This window comes from Salvia splendens, chromosome 20, assembly GCF_004379255.2.
Source record: "Salvia splendens isolate huo1 chromosome 20, SspV2, whole genome shotgun sequence".
NCBI classification, from domain to species: Eukaryota; Viridiplantae; Streptophyta; class Magnoliopsida; order Lamiales; family Lamiaceae; genus Salvia; species Salvia splendens.
In genome coordinates this window covers 17,564,845-17,577,814 of record NC_056051.1, presented here as the reverse complement: position 1 = coordinate 17,577,814, position 12,970 = coordinate 17,564,845, and the positions used below count along the sequence as shown (strand labels likewise).

General features: G+C 37.6%; 3 protein-coding genes across 3 annotated transcripts; 1 reads left to right on the top strand and 2 right to left on the bottom strand.

Moving 5' to 3' along the window:
* The first annotated feature begins 79 nt into the window (after positions 1-79).
* On the top strand, positions 80-2,860 carry LOC121782639 (probable protein phosphatase 2C 38). The gene is made up of 5 exons (XM_042180569.1): positions 80-265; positions 551-1,056; positions 1,609-1,976; positions 2,181-2,417; positions 2,489-2,860. Exons 2-5 carry the CDS (start codon positions 714-716, stop codon positions 2,693-2,695), a joined length of 1,155 nt encoding a protein of 384 aa, XP_042036503.1. The 5' UTR covers positions 80-265; positions 551-713; the 3' UTR covers positions 2,696-2,860.
* Positions 2,861-3,017: 157 nt separating this feature from the next.
* Positions 3,018-6,647, bottom strand: LOC121782640 (CDP-diacylglycerol--glycerol-3-phosphate 3-phosphatidyltransferase 2-like). The gene is made up of 7 exons (XM_042180570.1): positions 6,044-6,647; positions 5,523-5,620; positions 5,373-5,423; positions 4,921-5,034; positions 3,903-3,959; positions 3,729-3,814; positions 3,018-3,617 (listed from the first exon to the last, which is right to left on the bottom strand). Exons 1-7 carry the CDS (start codon positions 6,480-6,482, stop codon positions 3,494-3,496), a joined length of 969 nt encoding a protein of 322 aa, XP_042036504.1. The 5' UTR covers positions 6,483-6,647; the 3' UTR covers positions 3,018-3,493.
* Positions 6,648-9,168: 2,521 nt separating this feature from the next.
* Positions 9,169-12,476, bottom strand: LOC121780701 (protein TONNEAU 1a-like). The gene is made up of 8 exons (XM_042178330.1): positions 12,229-12,476; positions 11,293-11,425; positions 10,845-10,933; positions 10,641-10,763; positions 10,282-10,415; positions 10,163-10,188; positions 9,908-10,064; positions 9,169-9,504 (listed from the first exon to the last, which is right to left on the bottom strand). Exons 1-8 carry the CDS (start codon positions 12,313-12,315, stop codon positions 9,468-9,470), a joined length of 786 nt encoding a protein of 261 aa, XP_042034264.1. The 5' UTR covers positions 12,316-12,476; the 3' UTR covers positions 9,169-9,467.
* Between the last annotated feature and the right edge of the window lie 494 nt (positions 12,477-12,970).

The window sequence follows — 12,970 nt, the reverse complement described above, 5'->3', positions numbered from 1 at the left end:
ATCTTTAGTAATGAATTACTCCAGTGAAATTAATTAGGAAATTAATAAAGAGCATAAGGACAGAGATGAGAAAAACTTGCCTAAAAGAAAGGTGTGTTCTTGGTCAAATTCAGAATCCTCTCTAACCCCTCCATCTATGAAAAATGAAGTCCCTATAAATTCATATAAATTGACAAATGAAAATCCCCAAAAACCCAACCCAGAAACCGGCCAGCACACAGCCCACAGGAATTTGATCATACACGATCATTTCTACTATTTCATTGTATGTATCTTCGTCTATATTTCCTCCTCTCCATGTCTCTTGATCTATCCTTTATGCCATTATTTATCAATATATGTTAAAAAGATGCAATTTTTTGCTCCCCTTTTTTGGAATTTCAATATTTTGTTGAGCTAGCTTTTGATTGTTGGTTATATTTTTCAATCTTTTAACTCTACACTTATAATTTTGGAGTTGTTATAGTTTGTTGGCTGTGGCTTATGTTGTTTATTTGCAATGTATTGATTGTGTTTGTTTATTTACTTAGTTAATTTTTGCATGATACAGATTGATGGTGCTTACATTTGTCTGCATTCGGAAATTGTGAAATTGGATTTGATAATAAGGGTCGAGGTTGGGGGCAGATTTCATATATCTGATTTTTGTACTAAAAAATATTTATTAGGGCTAAGAATTGGTCTGGTGAAGAGAAGAGTGATAAATTGGGCTTATGAGTAAAATGGGGACAAATTCATGGAGAAAGTATGTTTCCCCTTGTTGGCGGCCCTCGGTGGAGAGCCGGGCAGTGAATTGCAACAATAGAGGGGGCAATCCTAGTGGTTGCGTGGACGGGTTGTGGTGGTACAAAGATATAGCACAACATATACACGGGGAGTTTTCAATGGCGGTTATCCAAGCAAACAATGTATTGGAAGATCAGTGCCAAGTAGAGTCGGGGCCGATGAGCTCTATGGAGGCTGGCCCTCGAGGGACATTTGTTGGAATCTACGATGGGCATGCTGGCCCTGAAGCTTCCCAGTTTATAAACAACCATCTATTCAAAAATATTAAGAGTATGCACATCATCTGCGTTCTTTGTTGCTATTTTATCTTACAATGTGTCGCGTTTAGTGTTGTTCGTATGTTTGTGGTAGTGCTGTTTGATATGTTAGACTTATAGTTGATGTTTCTTTCTTTTACTGTGGAAGTGCTTTCGATGAAGTTTTTGGTGATATTCTGCTCTTTAGGTCGATCACACTATGACTAATCCGACGAAAAATTCATGAAAAATGTGGAGTACTATGTTTTCAACTAGTCGCATTTCGAATATTGTGTGTGTACGTGCTGCTTATGTCGGCCTTTACGTGTAATTTTAGATAAATGCTGTTCCTATGTTGAACTCTATCCATGTATTTTTTTCGTCTAGTACAAAAATATAAGTAGAATTCCAATCTGGAAATGTCATCTAAGCTTCAAATGATTTATGATGAGATATAAGCTTCTTGATCTATTGTTTTATTGTTTCTTGGAAGAGTTGCTGATCTATTGTTTGAAGTCCCTTTCACGAGTTGATCGAAAACTTGCTAAAACTCGTGGTTTACTCACTTTCCAGCTGTCTGATGCAGGATATACGTTAGAGAGTCAAGAAATGTCCGCGGATGTTATAAAAAGTGCATATTTAGCAACGGAAGATCAATTTCTTTCTATGGTTAAGAAGCAATGGGAAATCAAACCACAACTCGCGTCTGTGGGTTCGTGTTGTTTAGTAGGCATAGTGTGCAACGGGATGATATACACTGCAAATGCTGGAGATTCCAGGGTGGTGTTAGCAAGACTAGAAAAGTCTGGTAAAGAGGTCAAAGCCGTCCAATTATCAGACGAACACAACGCCAGTTTTGAATCTGTTCGGGAAGAGCTGCGCTCATTGCACCCTGAAGATCTGAATATCGTTGTTCTGAAGCACAAGGTTTGGCGAGTGAAGGGTCTCATTCAGGTAACAATATTGCTTTAAAGAAAAACACTAAAACAATGGGGATTCTTGTGCAAGACGGTATATGCTTCCCTAACTATATCACAAAATCGTGCACGAATCTAACAGCGAACGCAATTAAGTGGAGGCCGTCAATTGTTTTCATTCCTTTTCTTTGCAGTAATATGCTTCCCTAACTCTGTGTTTCCTCTCCTTGTTCCATCCCAGATTTCGAGATCAATAGGTGACGCCTACTTGAAGAAAGCAGAATTCAACAAACCGCCTTTGTTAGCGAAATTCAGAATTCCAGACCCTATCGAGAAGCCAATCCTGTTGGCCGAGCCATCAATACAAGTTCAGAAACTCCAACACGAAGACCAGTTTCTTATATACGCCTCGGATGGCCTATGGGAACACCTTAGCAATCAAGAGGCAGTCGACATTGTCCACCACTCTCCGCGCAACGTACAGTTTCTAAACTTTCAAAAATTGCTCGTTTTTCCCCCACGTAAAATCACACTGTACACCCATTACAGGGTGTTGCCAAGAAGCTAGTAAAAGCCGCGCTCCAGGAGGCTGCATTGAAGAGAGAGGTGAGATATTCGGACCTGGAAAGGATCGACAGGGGAGTGAGGAGACATTTCCACGACGACATCACTGTAATAGTCCTCTTCCTTGACTCCCATTTGATCAGTCGGAGCTCGTTTCAGGGGCCGATTCTCTCGATAAAAGGAGGTGGGTAGCACCCGGAGACGCCAACACGTAGACTAGATTGGTATAAACATGTTTTGTTCTTGATTAGTTTCATCAAAACTGAAAAAGAAAAAGGGGAGATACTTATTCAGATGTACAGAGCTGCCTTTGGGCATCTCACAACAGTTGATATATGTTAATGATTATGCCAGGAAGATGCAGAGGGACTCATGTTCTTTAAATTTTCTTGCTCACTGGCATATGAAACACACCAATTGACTGGGAAAAAACAGAAGGAATTATTGATGATGAAATGAGATAAATTCAGCGTTGAATCTCTGCATTTGTTCCATAATAGTGCCACTGAGTATATTGATAAACAGCATCATGATCATGCTTCATGATTTTATCATACCATCAATCTATATAGTACATTTGATAGCAGAATTAAATTTGATTTTGTCCCAACTATTTTAACTAGCATTCTCACATTTTAGCAAATCACTAGCCTAAATTAGGCACCAAGCTGCTAATGCAGTGACTCTTAACAAAAATAAAGAAACCTGCCTGAGCAACACATGGAAATGTCATCTATTGCTGGTCGCTCGTTACATCGGTGATGAGGGGTCACTAGAGCGACAGACATTATTTCGTCTAGTATATTTTTGGATAATTGGAACACAGAGCTCCTGGAATAGAACCCAGTTGATGCTAAAGAATCTTAAACGGAGCACCACTTGCTCACCCATATTTCGAACAATCTCTTCATTGTACGGGTGGGGATGTCTTTGCTCCTCCATTCTTCGTTATAATTGCTACAGGCCATGATAAAAATTGATACGCCAAAGTTACTGGCTCAGAAGCACTTTCCATATCTTACTCATGTACACAACCAGTGACCATAAGGCAAGCCATGCCGAAATATAGAGCAACACAACCCCAGAATAAGCAAAGGTTTTGGCTCCGATGACGCTGCATGAATAGGAAGGTGGCATACCAGTTTAAGAAAACAATAATGTGTGTATATATCCGACTTCAATTGAAAAAAGCTGGACTATATGAAAGAAAAGAAGAGAATTGAACCTGCCATCTCTGGCAGCCAAAAGAATGGTTAATGCACTCATCTGTGAGGCTGTTTTCCACTTCCCCAAATTATTGACTGCAACAGCCTAGAAAGTAAAGTAATAAATTTGGATGAGTTCTTCTTTTTCATTAATTTTAATTACAAATTTACAATTCATGGCCATTGGTTCAAACCTCAAGAAGCTTTCTGTCCTGAGCAGCAGCCCATTCCCTGACAGCGGACATAGTAATCTACATGTAGACATAGTAAATATGTAAATGCTAGAACTAAACCAAATTGAAACATGGCCATGTATCAAGATTTGAATATAAGGATCTACAGTGCAAAATTAAAGGTGAAGAAATTAAAGAAATGAGATTTCCAACCGATGAAAAGAAATCACTTGCCCCCAAAGTCAAAATGAGCTATCCAAGTCTATTAATGACATCTAAATAAAGAGAATGAAGTTAATTTTTTTTTTCTTGTTTGTATGCTCTATGTGCATTCCAAGCTGGTAGCTGAATGTTTTCTCCCATATGAAGATTAAATATGTCTTATGATATTGTTTTAATTCATATCTATCAATTCTAATATAAGCTCGATTGCATATCGGTGCGAGAAGAGATTCAGAAAGTGTCATCCACCTCTTTTCTGCCATACAAAGATTAAATGTCTTATGATATTGTTCTAAAGCATATCCATCAATTCTAATTTAAGCTCGATTGCAAATCAGTGCGGGGAGAGATTCAGAAAGTGTCATCCACCTCTTTTCTTCTCTTAGGAGGCACAGCTAAGAGACTCAGTTGATTCCTCCAATTTACAATTTTCAGAAACTCATAAAATTATAGAGTTGCAGGGGATAAAAAATAACCATGTATCATTTCCCTATTTCTTGGAGAATTAACTCATTGTTCCTTGCAACTGTAACAAACATCATGGATTAGAAGGATTAAAAACTTAAATTTCCGACTGCATCCCTATCTCCCTTCACTTCCTCTTCTAGGCACAATAACAGAGAGAGAGAGAGAGAGAGAGAGGTTGAAGTATTATTGATGTAAAAGCTTTGATATCAATATTGAATACAATAAATAAACATATTAATTTCAATGGCAGATGCACCAGTAGCTAAGCAGGAAAATTTTATCTTGTGTATGGATATGCCTGAAAAGGCACAAAATTTGTTTCTGTGAGAAGAAAGTACTAAGCTCTTACCTCTCTGCCAATTACAGCAATAGCAGGTATAGTTAACAGCCATGGCGCATGCCCTAACCCACCAGCTTCAAAATGTCGGGTACACAACAAGATCAGTGTGGCAGCAACCATAAGCTGCATTCATTTTACGAAGAAAGAAGATGAACATGTAGCAGTCTTCATGTATTTCAACATAAGTCATGCAACAGTTGGTCCCATAAAATAAATAGAGGACAATATACTTCTATAGCAAGATATATGTATCTCCATAGGTTAAAGTGTGCCCCTTATGTTCAAATTTTAAATTAAGTGTACCCTTGGAAAAAAATACCTGGGTTTTCCTCTGAAAAATGTAACCCTATTTTGTCATATTGGAAGATATTTTCTTATTCAAATTTATTTACATCTTCAATGTATTTATTGAGACTTATTTTTCTGCCTGAGTGAGTGAGTCCAATTGCTCTAAGTGTTACCTTATCTGCCACTGGATCCAAAAATGCGCCAAACGGAGTTCCCAAATCCATCTGTCAAACAAAAATATCATCAGAAATGGATAAACAAAATGAAAATAAAGATAAGCATGACAGGATAACTCAAAGGCGCTGAGTCTAGACAGACCGCACCTTTCGAGCCAGGTATCCATCAAGCCAATCTGTAAAGGCTGCAGCAATGAAAATCCCAGTTGTAACAGCGGGTCCCCACCAGCTCTCAACATAAAATGCTACACCATGGAAAGTAGAGTGTCAATCACATGACTTCGATAATCAGAGCAAACTGAAACCATAAAATAGATAGAATGCACACTCAAACCAAATTTAGGACTTGTGCCACCAATCACTAAAATCACCTAAAACTAATTATGCATTTCCAAGTAAATTTACAGCTCAATTAACAATTCCAATAGACTGTGTTGTCATCCATGAGATGGTGATGTTATATTATACCACAACCTTATTATTCAACAGAAGACACGAACCTTCAATCAGAAATACGGAATCAGGATACAATAAATTGTGCACAATTGCATGATTCGAGATTAAACTGCAGAGGTTTCTAAAGGATGTCCATAATCAAACCATACCACATAAACACCCAAAAATAAACACATGAAAGGCACAATTTACGATGTGCAATCGATACATACTGCCTACAAGGAGCGGCACCGCGGCGACGCGCCCAATCGTCAATATCGTAGGCAATGTGAGCAGCTTCGCCGGTGGTTTTCCGGTTAGCTTCTGCGTGGGCGGAGACACGTCGGATTGGCTCTCGGCCTTGCCATTGTTGGTGACGCGCATTTCAGAACCAAAATTAGTATCCGAATTGCGAAACAGCTTTCTATCTACTTCTCCTCTTCGAGAATCCGATGCGAATCGGTGATGTTCCCAGCCACTCCGCGAAGCGATTCTACGGCGTGCAGGAGGAGAGAATGTGGTCGTCCTACGCCACCAGCCGGGGGAGTCATTTAACCGGATTGATGCCGTCGATTGGCCGGTGGTGGTGGCGGAGGATGAGGGGGCGAGAAATGTGAAGGATTGGTGTGGGTGTAGGATAACGGAATTGGTGAATTTGAGAGCGCCAGGCATAGTCTGGTGCGGAGTTAAATTGTCTCGGGAAGCTCAAGTTAGCGGGGGGGGCGTACGATAGCAGTGGGGAAGATCGGAATTTCGCAATCTTACCGAATCGATCGATTTTCCCTGTGCGATAAAATAGTGACCTATTTTTTCCCTAGACGTATTTCATGTTGGAGTTTTAGTGTCACGTGTCAATAGAGAGTTGCAGGATAATGGGCCTCGAATTTTATCGGGTTAAAATTTTACAATCTTAACTCTTAACGTACATCCAGTTTTGGATTTGCCTAGCGAATTAATCGAGTTACAATTAAAATTATCCCCAGGACAAAACTTGCATGTCTTACATACTAAGAAAATTTATCCCAAAATCCATCCTAAAAAAATCTGTTTAGAAGAGATAACTTATTTAGTCTATATACTCCATAAGACAAACTTGCATATATGTCACAGACCAAACAGGAGAACTCATTTTAGGTTCTCCTCCCAAACCAAACAGTTGAACTCATCCCTGTAGTGTATGCACATGGAAACAAGAGGGTACAACTGTACCCCCAAAACTTTGGGGTTTAATACTATATGTAGTACTACTTTAACAAAATCGATCTCTGTCCCAGTGGAAAATGTGCTCGCCTTCCATATTAGAGATCCTAGATCGACCCTTCTCAACCGCATTCCCTGTTGCTTTTGTTTTATCTTCTCAAAATTAACTTTATTTTAATCCATATGACCTTTTTATCAATTTAATTTGTTTTTAATCCATATCTCCCTCACAATTCATGTTTAAGTTTCAGTATTTGTTTCGTTTTTAACAAACATTTTTTAGTTTAACCACTAACTTGTTATTTTAAATTTTATTTTATATTCTTTCATATTCAATTTTCATTAATTATTTTTAATAGATATGACGAGTAAAATATTTTATAAACAACTCAGGTTTAATTACTAATTTGAAATAAGTACCATAAAGTAATGTTTATAAAATTAACCTCCTCATTATATTATATATATATATATATATATATTAATATAATTAATATTGCTAAGTAACAAAACATGGATACTTGTATTTCATATGCATAATGACTCTCTACGTAACGCTATAAAATAATTTTTTATTTATTTAAAATGAAGTTTTTTGGTAAAAAATAAAGACATATTTCATTTTAAATATTAGAACAATTAAGAAAACATAACAAAGAGAACAAAATTGATTAGTCACATTGTGAAATTTTAAGTCATATTTTTTTCGCACCCCCATATCGAAAATCCTGGATACGCCACTGACTCATCCCAAAAGACTAGTGGAGAGAGCTCATTTAGTCTATATACCCCACATCAGTTGTGAGAACCCATTCTAGGTTCTCCTCCCAGACCAAACAGGTGAACTCATCTCAAAAGACTAGTGGAGAAAGCTCATTTAGTCTATATACCCCACATCAGTTGTGAGAACTCATTCTAGGTTCTCCTCCCAGACCAAACAGGAGAACTCATCCCAAAAGACTAGTGGAGAGAGCTCATTTAGTCTATATACCCCACATCAGTGGAGATAGCTCATTTAGTCTATATACTCCACATCAGTTGTTCTCATCAGCGCGGCTGGTTCTTTGTCAGTCCACCACTCCGAGTTCTCGTTGGTCACGACGAGTTCATTGCCCGGCCACCACTCCGAGCCGTTTGAGATCTCAATGAAAGCACCAATTGATACAGACCAAACACGAAAACTCATTCCAAAATACTAGCTTGTTAGGAGAGAGAACCCATTTAGTCTATATACCCCACATCAATTGTTCTCATAACCGATGTGAGAATTGAGTCCGTAACAATATGCTAGATTATAAATATACATGAGGTTATGATTGGTTTAAAATCAACGAGACTAGTTACGGATTCATCAGTTGTATAAACAACTGGTATGGGATACATCTATTAAATGAACTATCTCTCCTAACATGCTAATATGGGATACATATATTAAATGAACTATCTCTCCTAACATGCTAATCTTTTAGGTTGAGTTCTTCCGTTTAGTCGGTAACATGATGAATGGTTGAAATCTCTCAAATTGGGCAAGCCCTTGCTGATAAGCAGGAACAAGAGAATGCCATGGTTTAGGTAGACTATTGCTAGATTGTGTGAATTTTTCTCTTTCTCATATCCTGTTTCTACTTTTTTGTTTAAAATCTTTGAAATTGTGTCGTCGTTTCCATTTCAAAGATTTTAATGAGGGTATATCTCACTTTTTTTTCATAATAGCTGTAGCTTTGCTCATCTTCATAAGTTTCTAAGCAACGAATCTAGTACCATAAAATCTCATCTATATCCAAGAAAAGTGTAGTTTGAATCAGTGCCTTTTTTTAGAGGGAATTTACAAACCTCTTGACAGTGAATGTTGTTACATAGACATCATCATAACCAATGAAATATATGTTCAAAGTTGTGGATTATCAAAAGTTAAGAAATAATTCAAGACTTATGAAAGCAATATGATGCTTATAGATAAATAAATTTTAATTTCTTATTATCATCTACAGGATAATAGTAAGTAATATCTAATGTACAAATAAATAGAGATTAAAATATTACCTTTATTAATGAATTTTGTACGTTAAACTTATTTGATATTGTATGTGATAAAAATGCAAAGTATAATAGTATAAAGACTATTTTTATGCTTGATAGGTGAGTAGATATGAACAACTTAGAAATAAACCTTACATTAGCTTAAACAATAATCAGTAGCGTATTGCTACAATCGGCACACCCTAAAGAATCATAATCCTGAAACCAACAATTTTAACGACGAAAATGAACAAGAAAAAAAAATAATAGGAAGAAACAAGACTGGGATTAAGCAGTTATATGCGGTTTCAAGAAATCACTACATCACAAAATACAAAAATACATATTCATCTTATGTAAAATCACTTGGTACATTGTTGGAGCAGCAAAAATCACCTGCGGACTATGTCAAAGATCAAGCAGTTATACGCCGTTTACTCAGCTGGTTTCCTCAGACATTCCATCACCAGCATGCCTGTCCCCAAATCAATGAATCAAGATTAGAGATAATAAAACAACACACAACAAAAAAAAATAAACCCAATATGTTAACATGTTTTCACAATCTTGGACAGGAAGGCTCTATTGTATGTGCACCCATCCATACCCTTTATTTTTACTTCATCCTTCCCAATTTGAAGGCCGAATTCTCCCGGATATAAAGACCGAGGGTTCAGAAAATGGTATTTAAATACAAGAAGGGTACATGTATTACAATGATCGAGTTTTTCTTATGTTGTAACTGAAAGATTACACTTTCAACTTACGAGAGATGATGAAACACTAGCAGGATTACTAAAACTTTTGAATTATGATTCACGGATCTCTAGCATGGTGTAAAGAACCATAAGCTCAATGTTCAGATTTCAGAAACAAACCTCCATGAGCTGGTTAAATTACGAGCTTTTCTATCCAACTGCAGATTTTCCAGTGCAGCTGAAGCCCGGCCTACATCTTCTGGAAGTTCATCATTATCATATCTCCAACTGTATTCGTCTTTCCTATAGCCAGATGTAGATGACCCAGCTCGGCGATCTGATAGTCAGACATTTAGAAGGTACATCACATTAAATGGTTCTGCAGAACCAAGTTTAGATGCTTTAGCTACTTACCAGATGGTTTTAGCTACTTACCAGATGGTTGTGAAGCAGGAAGAGGCCTGAAACGAGCACAGCATAAAGTAGATGGTATGATGGGAAGCTTCAAATCAAGTTATAGAAAGTTGGCAGTGAAATGATTATTGACAACAAACCTTCCTAATGGAGGTACACCGCCAGCAAGAGATGATGGTGAAGTCCTCCTCATGTTTATAGGATCAACATTTGATAGAGAGTCGGCATCTGGAATAGTTGATCTCCTGTTGCTCCCCCTTCCTTGGGATAAATTCTGCAACATCATGTATTAAAATTGAGAGGGAAAGCTAACAATTCCTCAGAAACATATAAAATAATATTCTATGATTTCAGATTCTTTACAATCAGCAATGCTCATCAGTGTTATTTGTTCAACCCAACAAGCTAAACACCTTTAGCAAGTAGATAGAACCATTTGTAGAATTTCCCGTTTGCTTATGTAATAAATTAATAATTATAGGACTGGACTCCAGCATACCTCATACTTTAAGAACCCCTCAAGTACGTCCAAAAGCAAAGGCCCACTGTCACCATTACGATTAAGGTCATATCCATTTTTGCTGCTAAAGTCTCTTACTTCCGATTTCCATGAATCCTTTGGCTGAAACAAAAGAAAGTAAACAAATCTGTTTAGATAAAGCTCACAACGGAAGATTACAAGGAAAACATGTCAAAAAAGTACCAAATTGCACTCTGGCAAGTAAACTTTCAAGGTATGGTTTAGTTGGGCCCAATCTAGATATTCACATATCAATGCAGTTAGAAGTCGTCCTGCAATTACAAGATAATACAATATTAATATCATGAAGTTCATAACATAACAGAACATCTGTGTAAAAGTTAATGTCTCTCCTGAAACTTTTAAACCCTGTTGGAACATATGATTTACTTAATGTTTAATGCAAAAGAAGAGTCCTTATGAGAACTATAGTCCAGAATAAAGTCTGCACCTTTGAGGTCATTGAGTTTTTTTTCTTACAGTCTTACTCAGTCTCTAGGTAAACATAAGTTCACCAAATGGGAGGACTTTGTTTATAGATTTCTATTTCAAAGTACATAACTGCAACCTAATGAAATGAGATGTAAATACATAACAACATAGGGCAAGAGGACATTTTTATGATAAGTACCAGAAGGAGAGTTGTGGAGCTGCTTTGCACGATCATTGCAACTACCAAGAAGAGCAGGAGGCAGTCCATCATCTTTCTCTATAACTCTATCCTCTTCTTCTATCGCTTCAAATACACTAGCTCTCAATTCAGCCTAATAAACCAGAACACACATAACTTTCAGAATTTAAGATGATATGTGCACAAAGAAACGGATATAAAATGTAGTAGCGATGCAGTCATCGGGATCACATATAAATAACTATAGATAGTGTGATGAACACCACTTCTTACTTAACTCTGACTGGCACTATGAATCTTTGAAAAAACCAATTATGAAATGCTCATAATGCAATGACTGATGTGTAATTTATCATTTTTCAAACCAAATTCTCATATAAATTAAGACAATAATTCAAGTCCAACCATCAACACAAAAAAAGGTCGTAAAGCCTAAGACCTCTTACTAGAAATCTAATAATAATCCAAATGCGCTACATCCTCAGCAAATACTATGTTACGGACTCAATTCCCACATCGGTTGTGAGAACAACTGATGTGGGGTATATAGACTAAATGGGCTCTCTCTCCTAACTGGCTAGTTTTTTGGAATGAGTTCTCATGTTTGGTCTGTATCATACTACCATTACATGCAATTAACATTCCATTCCTTTACCTTTACCTTTACCTAACCATTCAAAGCTGATTATAGCAATATAAGCAAGAAAGCAAGTAACAGGCTACAGTCTTCACTCTTCAGACAACAAGTAATTACACTCAAATTCTGAACAAATTCCACCACCGTGAAAACTCAATTCCCTAAAAATGACAATCTGCCTTGATAATTCACTCAAAATCACCAGATCGCCCGAGCAATTCGAATCCCAAACACGCGAACTAAAAAGAGCGATATGAATCAGAAAATAAGATAAACAATAAGAGAATGGCAATGCTCACACGGATCTTGGCGAGAACGCCTTTCTTCTCGAGAGTGCGTGTAACAAGGGTTTTCAAATCCATCATTTCTCGCGTGTAATCGTCCATTGCTCCCCCAATTCTTTGGCCCCGTCGTGCTCAGCTCAAAAATTGAAGGACCTCGTTATTCTTCAAGCTTCTTCGGTTTCGATTTTGCAGAATTTGGAGCTAAGTGGTGAAGATAAGAGTGTTTGTTTTCCCAAATTATGAAATTTTCTATTAAAGTTTGGTGAAATTTCACTATTGGTTGCTAATCGTGGAAATTCACACTCATAAGAGCATTAGCAATGGGCGCCCTATGGCGCGCCACGTCAGCAGTTTTATCATCTTACCTCCCCACCTGCAGTGGGGCGCCCTAAGGCGCGCTCGAAGGTGCGCCCTATGTCGCGCCACATCATCATTTTATTATTTTGTTTAATTAATTTAACTGTTTTCAAATAACAAGTAACGAGTAAATAAAAAACGGTATAAATAACAAACGGCGAAGTTTTAATAAAAAAAAGTTACATCATTGAACTAATAAAAAAAAAAACTAAGTCGGACCAATTCTCAACTTCCGACGCAGCTCATCGAGTAACGCCCGGAGATATTCGGCTTCGTCGAGGTCGGTACACTTCTTGAGGGCCCTGTGCGTCTGCAACATCGTCCTTGCCATCGACACTGTTGCTAACGACTCAAACGCGGTGGCCGTTTGGGTCGGGAGCTCTACCGGGACCGGAGCTTG

Bases quoted from the DNA above. Each gene is read 5' to 3' on its own strand.
- LOC121780701 (XM_042178330.1), bottom strand. From the start codon at position 12,315: ATGGACGATTACACGCGAGAAATGATGGATTTGAAAACCCTTGTTACA. The intron at 11,426-12,228 runs GTGAGCATTGCC...CTGGTTTATTAG, and splicing joins GCGTTCTCGCCAAGATCCGT to GCTGAATTGAGAGCTAGTGT. The intron at 10,764-10,844 runs GTACTTTTTTGA...CTTTTGTTTCAG, and splicing joins ACTTGCCAGAGTGCAATTTG to CCAAAGGATTCATGGAAATC.
- LOC121782640 (XM_042180570.1), bottom strand. From the start codon at position 6,482: ATGCCTGGCGCTCTCAAATTCACCAATTCCGTTATCCTACACCCACAC. The intron at 5,621-6,043 runs GTATGTATCGAT...TCCATGGTGTAG, and splicing joins GGTGCCGCTCCTTGTAGGCA to CATTTTATGTTGAGAGCTGG. The intron at 3,960-4,920 runs GTAAGAGCTTAG...GTCTACATGTAG, and splicing joins TTGCTGTAATTGGCAGAGAG to ATTACTATGTCCGCTGTCAG.
- LOC121782639 (XM_042180569.1), top strand. From the start codon at position 714: ATGAGTAAAATGGGGACAAATTCATGGAGAAAGTATGTTTCCCCTTGT. The intron at 1,977-2,180 runs GTAACAATATTG...GTTCCATCCCAG, and splicing joins GAGTGAAGGGTCTCATTCAG to ATTTCGAGATCAATAGGTGA. The intron at 2,418-2,488 runs GTACAGTTTCTA...CACCCATTACAG, and splicing joins TCCACCACTCTCCGCGCAAC to GGTGTTGCCAAGAAGCTAGT.